Below are 13,020 nucleotides of genomic sequence, written 5' to 3' on the forward strand. Positions count from 1 at the left end.
CTGCGAATACTGAATCGATGTTTATATTCTAAGATGGAAGAACAGTTGGAAGAACAGTTTAGCTTCACAAAAGAAAAAGGTACAAGGGATGCAATTGGACTATTACCAGGGGCGGCTTTCGAAGGGGGGCTGCGGAGCTGCAGTACCCCCCGACATTTGTTGTGAAATACATTTATTATACAGTCTGTATTCAGTGGCTCGAAAATTCCCCCCCCCCCCGCTCTCATTGACATGCACGCAATCGTTAGTGAAGTCACTTCCTCCCCTGGTGCTGCCTGAGCGAAACCAGAGACAAGGTCTATAGGGTGAAGCCACTTTCTCCCCTGGAGATGCCAGTTTCGTCTAGGAAGCTTTGCACGTTAGTTTTACCTCTTCCCCTGCTAGCCCCTTGCCGTGAATCCAGAGTTTCCAGGCGCTGCAAAATTTGCAGCAGTTTGTCAGTAGCGCGCTATTTTAAATACATTTTCTTTAACGTTGCGAGCATAACAAGTGCGACAATGTTTAATTCAGTACAATATTTGCAGTCTATTCAGTTCAGTACCTTAACAATTCAGGGGAAATGTGAAATTAAGTGCCCATCAGTTGAATCTCATAATGGAAAGAGCCGCTAAACAAAATAGCCTACAAAGCTCGCATATTTTTTGCTAATTTATCCAGTATCCCTGCTTTCTTCTCTCGATCTCCACACAGTCCATATTAAATTAATGTGTTCGAAAGATAATTCCATCAGCTGGGGCAACAAGATGGATTTAAAATAAGAACAGTAAATGTTGTTCATGAGAAGAAGGAGCCACTGCTAGAATGTTTTCAAACCATAATGGAATCTGAAACATCTAACATCACAATAAATGAGGCAAGAGCCCTGGTGCGTGCTCTTGAAGATCCTGAATTCAATTTCTGGCTCAGTTTTTTTTTTTTTTTTCATTTATTGATGTATCATGTAGATATATTATACAACCAACTACAACATCCCCAGTTAGATATTTCTAAGGTTCAAATCTGCATATAAAAATTTAAATTATGGTTTATTTAAAGACACTCGCAACTGCAGAGGTTATATCAGCGTCGCCGGTGTGGCGGAATTTTGTCCCGCAGGATTCTTTTAAATGCCAGTAAGTCTACTGACATGAGCCTGTCTCATTTAAACACACTTAAATGCCATCGACTTGGGCCGGGATCGAACCCGCAACCGACTATGCTACCGAGGCCGACTCTGCATATCAAGTTTTGTTAATGCCATACAGGCAATACGGAACAGTGCACAGTTGAGCAGCGAGATCTGTGAAAATGAAAACCCTAACAAGCGTCGTAAGTTCGAAGGAATTCAGACAATGGTTGCGGCAGCCAAGGAAGTGTGTGACCTCATTATCACACAAGCTAACACCCGATTCCAGTTCATAGATCATCTGATATTTTCTTCTCTTCTGTGTCAAAAAAAAAAATTGAAAGCTACAAAAGCTCATTTCCTGAAAAGGACCTAAATGTATGTGTGAAGCTTTTCCCAGTGCTCGATAAAGACAAACCAAAAACGGAAGTCACTGTGTTGTATCAGAAACAAGAATTCAGAAATATCAGTGACGCAGTCAAGCTCTTGCAGTTTCTTCTATCTGAGAACTTGCAGGCCTCATTCTCAGAAGTTGTGAAACTACTACGCATAGCTATCACCATACCAATGACAACTTCCCAACCAGAACGTTGCTTTTCGTGTTTGAAGAGAGTAAAATCCTATCTTACAAATACGATGAGAGAAGAGAGACTGACCGCATTAGCTATGTTTTCCATTGTAAAGATTATGTTAAACGACATATCGGATTTTAATAAGATGATTCAAAAGTTTGCAACCTACAAGACAAGGCGCATGGAACCAATCTTTAAATAAAGTAAGTTGATTGGTTTATTTTTGTATGCAGCTCCCCTTAATTCAATACCCACGAGCCGCCACTGACTATTACGAACAATCGGTGTAATATACCTAGAGAAGAATAAAGAAGTAAGTTATATATAGTATTTGTGGACATAGAAAAGGCGTTTGACAGAATGGATTGGAACAAACTGATGGACATCCTGAAGAGAATAAGTGCAGATTGAAAAGGCAGGAGACTGTTCAGTAACCTACATACGAAACGAGTGAAAGTCAGGATAGGAGAAGAAATGTCAGAAGGAAGTGAAATAGGGAGAGGAGTATCATCTATCCTGTTCATCATCTACTTGGAGGATTTGGTGAAGAACTGTTTTCATAACATGGGAATGGTAAAAGTAGGAGGAAGAAGAATAAAGTGCATAAAAATTTGCTGATGATATGGTGTTTCTAGCAGAAGAGGAGACGAAAGTAAGGGATATGCTACTGGAGCTAATTGACAGCTGTGAGCACTATGGGATGAAAATAAATGCAAACAAGACAAAAATCATGGTTGTCGCAAGATAAATAAAGAAGGTAAACTTGCGACCTCTAAACAAAGAAGTAGAGAAAGTGGAAGCTTCAAATACTTCGGGTATACTATCAGCAGTAACAGGAGCTGCTGTCAGGAAGTCAAAAGGAGGATATCAATGGCAATGGCAAGCACCTTCTGCGGATCTCTGAAATAGAAACTGAGGAAGAGACTAGTGAAGTGCTTTGTATGGAGTGTGGCGGAAACATGGACATTAGAACAAATTAAAGAGGAACGACAACAAAAATCATTTGAAATGTGGATATGGAGAAGAATGGAGCGTGTTAAGTGCACAGACAGAATAAGAAATGAAGTTGTGTTGGAAAGAATGGGTGAAGCAAGAATGATGATGAAACTGACCGAAAAGAGAAAAAGGAATTGGTAAGGTCACTGGCTGAGAAGAAACTGCCTACTGAAGGATGCACTGGAAGGAATGGTGAACGGGAGAAGAGTTCGGGGCAGAAGAATATATCAGATGATAGACGACATTAAGATGTGGATCATATGCGGAGATTAAGAGGAAGGCAGAAAATAGGAAAGACTGGAGAATGCTGGATTTGCAGTGAAAGACCTGCCCATGGGCAGAACACTTATGTATGTGTGTATGTATGTATGTATGTATGTATGTATGTATGTATGTATGTATGTATGTATGTATGTACGTGTTTATGTAAGCTTAGGTATGTGTGTATGTATATTATATACGCCTCCTCGAAATTTAAGGCTGCTTCTTGAAAAAGCTTAACAGTCAATTTTATTTACAAAATTATTAACAAATGAAATTATACAGAGTGAAAAAAAAAAGTTGGGATATTGCTAATAACTTCTTAAATTTTAATTTTATAAAAAATGTTCTATACAAAAGCTCGTTATATGTATCTTACCTTTTATCAAAGCAAATGTTGAAATGATGACGTGAATATGTTAGGAGAAATATGTGAATATGTTAGTGAAAATACGGGAATTTTACTTGAAGCAAGTAAAGAGATCGGTTTGGAAGTAAATCCCTAAAAGACGAAGTATATGATTATGTCTCGTGACGAGAATATTGTAAGAAATGAAAATATAAAAATTGTAAATTTATCCTTTGAAGAGGTGGAAAAATTCAAATACCCGGGAGCAACAGTAACAAATATAAATGATACTTGGGAGGAAATTAAACACAGAATAAATATGGTAAATGCCTGTAATTATTCGGTTGAGAAGTTTTTATCATCCAGTCTGCTGTCAAAAAGTCTGAAAGTTAGAATTTATAAAACAGTTCTATTACCGGTTGTTCTTTATGGTTGTGAAACTTGGACTCTCATTTTGAGAAAGGAACATAGGTTAATGGTGTTTGAGAATAAGGTGCTTAGAAAAATATTTGGGGCTAAGAGGGATGAAGTTACAGGAGAATGGAGAAAGTTACACAACACAGAATTGCACGCATTGTATTCTTCACCTGACATAATTAGGAACATTAAATCCAGACGTTTGAGATGGGCGAATCCAGAAATGCATATAGTGTTAGTTGGGAGGCCCGAGGGAAAAAGACCTTTGGGGAGGCCGAGACGTAGATGGGAAGATAATATTAAAATGGATTTGAGGGAGGTGGGATATGATGATATAGACTGGATTAATTTTGCTCAGGATAGGGACCAATGGCGGGCTTATGTGAGGGTGGCAATGAACCTCCGGGTTTCTTAAAAGCGAGTAAGTAAGTACATGTTGAAATGTTTGTGACTTTCAGATCGCAAAGATCCTGGAACGAAGTAATATAGGCTAGCATTCTACTGAGGATTAAATCTTTGGAAGATGCCTAATTGTCTATCGAACAAGAACTACACTTACCTAGTAAGATGGCTCAATTACAACGCGCATTCGGGAGGTCCGGGATTCAATTCGCAGTGCCATTAATCTGATCGAGGTGGTTTACATCTACTAAATGTAACAAAATTTGAGTAAAATAAAGGCGATTGGACCCCAATTAGCACAAAATAATAGACAGTTGAAAAGCAGCAGTAAAACTACAAACAGTCTCGATATGGCCTAGGAGTTAAACTGACTATAAGTAAAATATAAAGCTAAAGAAATATAAAGTAGGTAGACTACTACACTTATTTCCTGTTAGCACTATATTATCAGCAATTCTTATAGTTATCCAAAGATAATGTCATAATCTGTGTTCTCGCAGATGAAATTGCAGCTCGTGTCGTCAGAGGCATAAGTGCAAGCATTGGGACAGTTTCTCTTGAAGTGTTCGGTAGTATCACTAGATTGACATTTTTCCACAGGGCTGAGATCTCCCTGGCAACAATCTGTATCAGTATTCAAAGCGTAGCATGCGTTATCGCAAGCCACTATTTCATTGCCTTTACGGACCTGCAAGTTGTTAGGACATGAAGGATTCAAGTTGTTTACACAACCGGCTGTGCCACATCTGTGCTGGTATCCACGTCCATTGCTTGGCTTAATCTGAAAACAGGAGGAAGTTCAGTTTTCTAAACAAGTATAGGAAATCGGTGTCATTTAAATAACCTAAGCTTATACTTCTTCATTAGGCGTGTTACACTCCAGTTTTACATAATATTTTCCCCAAATAATTATGCGAAATTACTGTCAAAAATCCATCAGAATGCCGTCATATTACAGTTATTCTAGGCAAACTGGGAATTCCAATAAAAAAGTATTTTTCAGAATTATGTCTTTATTATTAGTGTGCGACATAGATAAGGCACTAAATTTAAATATTCTAATGTTTTTCTCTTCAAAAGGAAAATTTTACAACTTGGAAAGCATGTTGTAAATATTCAGAACAAAATAAGAACAAAAGAAAAAAAGAATTAAGCAATAAATCTACTTTAACAAAACAAAATAACATTAGCAAAAAATATTTCGGTTTATCATATAATAAATATATATCAAATAAATTGGCTAACTTTTTTAAAAAGGAAAATATTCACATATGACATAAACCAAATAATAAACTTAATAACAACTTAAACAATAGACTTCATGAAGTTAATAAGCTTCATAATAATGGTATTTACAGACTGGAATGTTTTACATGTAAGAAAAAATATATAGGACAAACTAAAAGAAACTTTAAAATTAGATACAATGAGCATATTTCGGATTTCAAACATAACCGTAAAAAATCCACATACGCCTCCCATCAATAGATACGGGACATGAATTAGGCCCGATACACAAAACCTTAAAAATACTAAAATCTGGAATAGATACAAAATTGATAAATTCTGCAGAGGAATATTATATTGCAAAACAGATTCAAATGGATAACAACATCCTCAACGAAAATTTGACTCAAATCCGGAATCCCCTATACAACTTTTAACCCCATCACAACGTAATATCCTTCCTCGTCAGCTGTCTACACGAGCACATACATCGCTCGCGTCATATTAGCCATAGTATCTAAAGCAGCAAGGTCGCCTCGTGTCTTCGTAAGTATGTTCACATAATTAGTATATTTCAATACTTTAAAAAATTTTCAAAATGTTTGACATTAAAGTTTTCATTACAGATAAACACTACTTCAGATCACGACAGCCTGTGCAGTTGCTACGTTTTAATAACGTGAGTACATTTGATAATTCAATCCAATCACACTCTTAAGTTTGAAGGTTTGCTCTTTTCTATTTCATAATTATATATTTCAGATACAATTCATCATTTTAATGGAATCTACAAAACAAGAGCTACACTGAGTATTATGGAGCTTAAAATGTAAAACACTACGTATTCTCTATTTTCACAATTTTATGACCTTGTAACATGATTACATTTTAATTATGCATATGTTTGCACATTTTATATATATCATGATCAATTTTAAACAGTTCATCTCATCGACTACCATTGCAATCATCATACAGTTTTAATAATGAGATATTGTACACTGAACCTGAAGATGCCTGAATGGGCGAAAACGTTCGTAACTTAATTTGTATAAAACTCAATGACTACATGTTATGATATATATGTCATTGTTTTAGTAATTGATTTGTCATAAGACTGAATAAATCAAATATTATATTGTATTATCTGTAAAATTTTACAAGTTTTATGGGCATTGAATCTAAATGGTCTTGGCTAGGTAATGGATAATTTTTGTTGCCCAATAGTTTGTAACACTTACTCATAGAGAGATCAGCTGTTAAAATATGTTTTTCAAGTAAGAAGAAATATTTTGAGAGCCTGCAGTGTTAATTTCATAGCTCCGAGATCTAGGAACGTTTTACTCTGTAGCCTACTATATTTTTCTGCCACTTATTTTCAGTAGTTTGTGTTAATAACAATTAATCTTACAGTTCAAATGAATATTTTGACTTAGAAATATTACAGTTATTTTGAAGCTGGAAAAATGAAGAGCATTAACTCATCTGTAACATCATCATAACTCAAAAAGTATCCAACATTCTGTGATGAAATTTTGTGTGTTTATTTATGCATGTCATATCTACAATATGATGCAAAATCACTTCTCTACCTTAGATAGATTGTCTGATAAAAAAATAAATTCATTTTAAAAAATGGTCAAATATCGAAAGCAAAATAAAAATATTTATATATATATTATTTATTAAGGAATGTAGTTGAAAGAGCATGATTTTGTAAACATGAGTTTCAGTAATAAAATAAAAGAGAGAGAACGTGAAAGAGTTAACAAGCTTATGAGTTATGAGGGAAACGCTTCATCACTGCACAGTGAACTTTGGCTTTTGAAAAAAATATATATATAAATATTTTTTTAAATCGTAAAAATATTTTTTTCATATAGCAGAAGGACAATGTTTTACACGTACTAATTTTCATTATTGTATAGGATACAGTAATGGAGGAAAAAAAAATGTTAAATTTTTCCAAAAATTTTACTGCTGTAAGCTGTACCTAACCCCTTAAAACCACACCCTCGTACAGCATTAATTAAAAAGAAAACTAAATATATTTGTATTCAGAATTGAACTAAATCGATTTGGGTTATGAAAATAATGAAAATATACAGTTTACAAAAGTGAATTATTCAATACAATTTTTTGGAAAATGGTCATGATTTTCAGTGCAGTCTTCCCTTACCTATAGAAGACCTAACCCTTGTTGAGAATTTCAGGAAAAAACATAAATTATTATTAAATTCACCGTCGAAACAGTTTAACACAATCACATTAGTGCTCGTACTCTAGAACACTGGTTTCACTTGATTTATCATTTGGTCTTAAACAAAACAATTCCATAACCTTGACAAAGTGCATCCCTTCAAATCCATTTTTATATTATACAGAGTGATTCCCGAGGATTTACTGTCCCTTACGGAGCTTATTTCCGAAGATATTCTAAGCAAAAAAGTCATATAAATATTTTTCCTAATCTCAATATTTTCAGAGTTACACTAATTTGAAATTATTTATAAAATATCATTATTCTTGAGTTTTAAGGGTTATAGTAACAAACTTTAGTGATGCCCCACTTCGATTATTGCGATTCTTTATTCACGAATCTAAATACTGATCTTGCCCATAGACTACAGCGTGTTCACAATATCTGCGTTCGTTTCGTTTGTAACATTAGAAAATTCGATCGTGTAACACCGTCACTAGAATTGTTGTCTTGGAGTCCACTTAAAGAAAGAAGATTCTTCAACTCTCTCTTATTACTATTTAAAATCATCCACACCTCCACACCCTCTTACCTAGCATCTCGTTTTGTTTACCTTTCACTACCTCGAACCCGGAACATGTGCCTTCTCTCTATTCCTCTGCACAGAACATCCTTCTACTCATCATCTTTCAGCATATCTATTCCACGCCTCTGGAATTCTCTCCCTGACCACGTCAGAGACTGTCGGACAATATCAAAATTCAAATTTAAATTAAAAAATCACATTCTAGTTCGTGGAATTGTTTGTTGAACACATGTCAGGTTGCGCAACTTCACCTTAACCCATGACAAATAGTAAATATTGTAACTATGCTGTTGTAAAATTGAAAATTAATATGTAATGTATTTATTATTATTATTATTATTATTATTATTATTATTATTATTATTATTACTACTACTACTACTATTATTATTATTATTATTATTATTGTTGTCAGTTATCAATAACATCATTGCTATCTCTGTTTTCTTTCTTTTCGTTGTATTAGCTCGATGAGAGCACTATAATGTACTTTTGACTCTGTTGACCCTCTATAGGGCTTTAACTTAAGTTGTATCATTTTCATCAGTGTTTGTATTTCTTTTTTGTATTTATATGTGCTATCTGGTAGGATGGAAGAGAAGGCCTTATGGCCTTAATCCTGTCAGATTAAATAAATTATTATTATTATTATTATTATTATTATTATTATTATTATTATTTACGTTACAAGAGCGGTATGTTGACGTTTTCATGGTCGAGGAAAAGATTGAAAAAGCGAAACGTACTTGAGCTTTTTTAATTTCCGAGAACATGAAAACAAACATACCGCTCGTGTATCGTATATTATTTTGTGCGAAGATCGTTTATTACATACCTGAAAGACGAATTTCTAATTAGTTGCAATGAAATATCCACGTTGGTTTCTGTTTAATGACGGCAACTTCGGAAAACCAAAATATCTTTCTTCAACATTGTTGCTATAAAATGTTTTCTGTGTTTACTATACTCAAGCAGGCCGTGATATACGTCTGTCTTCCCCCCCCCCCTGTCTATAAATGCGAACTTAAAACAAACGGTAAGGTTATGTAATGATTTATTTTTCATTTTAATATTTTAACAATGTTATTTATATAACATATTGCAGTAATAACATCCGCATCTGGAATCTTGTTGATTTTTTCACGGCTTCCTTAATGTTACTTGTATCAGGAATGAAATAAGTTTCGTGGAGTAGTAGACTTTACTTAATTTTTGCAAATATTTAAAAACAATAATTAACATTGCAATTTAGGTGAAATTGCAGTGGTAAGTTTCCAATTTATAATTATTACTATGTTATACGTCTCTAAAAATAATATGTTAAAAGCCTAAAGCAGTAAAATGAATGTGGCGCTTAAGCGGTAAGAAGAGGGAAATTGTTATATGTGTTACGTTGGGAATACTGAATATGGTATTTCACACTTACCGCGTATTGGTTCTGTGCGGAAAACAAGCAAATACGCACGATCTCGCACAAAATAATATTACAGAGATAGAATGAACTATTCAGGAGTATCATTTCTTTAATTACCTAATATTCTGAAGCCAAAAATTTGTTGAGGTGAGGTGAGTTTGGTATACCTGTGCATTAGTGTACAATCCGGTTCGTGATCACAGGTACAGTATCCTTCCGTCTCTCCCTACGATACCAACTGAGACCATCACAGTGAATTTTCAATTCAGTTTTTTCGAACTGCTGCAAGTATGTACATGGTTGTTCATTGTAACGCTAACGCCTTCAACGTCGCCGAGGGACACGAAAACTTGAGGTATTTATCCTATTTCATTTTCCACCATCACTTGATTGTACTATTAACAGTAGACTATAACCCTAGATCATATATACCCAGATTGCTCTGCGTTATAGGTTTTGACGGTAACAAATTTTTGTCAGGTTTACTATGCTGCCATCTAGTTGTTACATAAGGAGTCACGTCATAACTGCATTAGCGACTGTACTGCCATCTCGTGTTCATTTACGGCGGACGGGTGGCGATCTTGGCGGTTGTTCTCTTCAAAGTACACTCTTAGACAAAAAAAAAAATGACCGGGCTCCAGATTCTATGTCCGATTCGGAAGACTTCGGGTGCATTCGTCAGAGCATGATACACACGCAAACGAATATCTTCTGTCGTAAATGTTTCCAACACTCCACTGCTACCACTACATGATATAACATGCTTTTTAAATAGAAGATTTATCGTTTCTCTCGCATAGCGTAGTTGGTAGCATTGTGGTCTTGTATTCGAAAGGTTTCGAGCTCGAATCTCAGTCTAAACTTTGTTTTTTTCATTCTTATTTTTTACTTCTTGTATATTGATAATAACCAGTATTGTGAAATATTTAACGGAAAGTGGAATATTTACAAAGGGCACGTTAGATACATAATAGCAATCCTTTTCCTTCTATCGTGTATTTAAAGAGACTAAACGAAATCTTCTCGGATAGAAATAAAGAAAAATAAACTTTACGTAAAGGAAATCCTTCTCGGATAGGAACGAACAAACATAATTCTTTTCTTTGTTTTAAACAAAATAAAGAAATACATCTCGGAGACCAATAAACAAAAATCAAAATAGACAAAAAATTCAATACCGGGTATGTAATCCCTCCACATCTATAACCGCCTGCATCCTACGAGGTATGGACCCGATCAGGCATCTCAGGTATTGTCGACGTGAAGATACACGATCCAAGTTTCCTCGATAATGTTGCAGAGTGCATCTTTTGTGGTCAGCCGACGTGGCATTGTATTTATCATCGCGTTCACAGTTTTCTTCACCTCCGACCACACATTTTCTAGGACATTCAGATCTGGTGAACAGGGAGGCCATTCTATCAGTCTAATATATGGCCTCTCTGAAAACTATCTCACGACCTCGACACATGTGTGAACATGATTATCCTGTTGAAATATGATCTCATTATCAGGATATGTCAACCGTACAGAGGGAAGGATAACATTTTCCAATAAGACCTCGTATTGTTGGGCATTAAGATTTCCGTCGAGCCGCCAAGAACACCTAGACCGTCACTGGACATCCAGCCCCAACATGGAACAGATACACGGCCACTGCGAAAGCGAGTTGCCATATGCGTAGGATCGTATCGGGATCCCCGTGAACGGTAGACTATTTGCCGTCCGTAATTTTCAGAGGAAAAAGTAACTTCGTCTGAAATATTACCTTATTCCAAACTAAATTAACATTTTTTCTCTGCAAATGCAAGGCGGAATAATCTGTGGTCATCTGTGATGCACCCTTTCGTTGCTGCCGCTCTTGGATAACGTCCTACGTCCCGCAGACTCCTTATGACAGTGCGAGAAGATCCAGGGAAACGGGCATTTACTTCAATTGAAGAAATGGGTTCGCTTCTACTTCTGCAACTAAAACAGCGTCCTGTGCACGAGTTGGATGACGATGTTCAATTCCTTCTCTGGATAATCTCACCCATCTTCTAGCTGTGGAATCGTGCACTCCTAGTCGCCTACCTCCCTCAGTAGCGGAAAATCCCGCATCTCTCACAAGAGAGAGTAGAGCTTGTCTACACATATCTGGCCTATGTCTTTTGTCAGCCATGTTACTCCTGATAATGACAAGAGAGAATAGTTATTTCACGTTTAATATGCGCAGTTACACGTGCGCAGAACTATGTTTGTTTTCAGAAGTTCCAGATGTCTCTAAATAAATTACACATCAATATAATCTTGCTCAGGATATGGCGGGCTTTTGTGAGGGCGGCAATGAACCTCCGGGTTCCTTAAAAGCCAGTAAGTAAGTAGTATAGAAATAAACATCTGACGTCCTTGCGGGGTACACGACCTTGAATCGCCTACACAAGAAGCAAGGCTGTTACCAAGGAGCTATTACAAAGCAGATATGTAACGGCACTATTTACGAGTGTAGCTTATATCTGGAACGCATTGGTTTTGTCTTTAACATTATTCATCTCGTTTTTGCAATACTATTAACTTTATGATGATAATGATGATGATTATTATTATTATTATTATTATTATTATTATTATTATTATTATTATTATTATTATTATTATTCTCGGGTTTGTAATACTATGAATATTATTATTGTTATTATTCTCGTTGTTGCAATATTATTATTATTATTATTATTATTATTATTATTATTATTATTATTATTATACTCTTATTATTATTATTATTATTATTATTATTATATTACTACTACTACTAATACTAATTTTAGTAACTGAGCAATACTCCTTATGGAAAGGGAGAAAATCCAAGAATTTAGCATCTGTTTTAATTCAAGGGTAATTAGAACGAAGTCTCCGATATTACTGAACGTTTCTGTTTAATTTCCAAACTCCAGTGCACGTTAATAAATGTATCATTCATCTTCAGCTAGAGAAAAAATAAAACGAAATAAATATACATACTTACCCGAAGGCGGATACGAACCCGGGTTTTCTGCGTATGAAGTCAGAGTTTTACCACGGAGCTATGACACATACACAGTCCAAACCGTTGTTTGCCGGTATAAGAGTATGTTCTTGGCTCTCGCTGGTTTCGTCCTTGCTACTCTGATTTTAGTCTTGTGTATCAAGCGCACAGCCGAACGGAACTTGGACAAATTTACGCTTCAAGAGTCCGGTCATTTTTTTTTTGTCTAAGAATGTACAATCGAGTAATATAGGCATGAGCAATCTATATGTGATCTGGGCTACAACCAAGCACATTGACGTCGTTGTTTACATTCACAGTATATCTGTCTACTATGTTCAAGGAACTCTATAGTCAAGTTGTGCGCACATTGGTTGCTAAAGTGTCCCGGATCCTAAGCCTGGTCATTAGTTTAAGATCAAAGGAAAGTCACATTCTATTCCATCAGTCCAGTTTACTTAATAGATATTCCTTAACCTTAGTT

The 13,020-nt window shown here is 35.4% G+C and overlaps 1 protein-coding gene across 3 annotated transcripts in view; it reads right to left on the reverse strand.

Annotated features, from left to right (window-relative positions):
- Positions 1–215: 215 nt before the first annotated feature.
- LOC138708975 (uncharacterized) overlaps positions 216–13,020 on the reverse strand; it is a 110,772-nt gene continuing 97,967 nt past the window's right edge. For all 3 annotated transcript variants that reach the window (XM_069839397.1, XM_069839394.1, XM_069839395.1), the window contains one exon: positions 216–4,883. In XM_069839397.1, coding sequence (XP_069695498.1) covers positions 4,566–4,883 — 318 coding nt within the window. In that variant the 3' untranslated portion in view covers positions 216–4,565. The remainder of the gene's footprint in view (positions 4,884–13,020) is intronic.

Source organism: Periplaneta americana, chromosome 11 (genome assembly GCF_040183065.1).
Source record: "Periplaneta americana isolate PAMFEO1 chromosome 11, P.americana_PAMFEO1_priV1, whole genome shotgun sequence".
In the NCBI taxonomy this organism is placed as follows: domain Eukaryota; kingdom Metazoa; phylum Arthropoda; class Insecta; order Blattodea; family Blattidae; genus Periplaneta; species Periplaneta americana.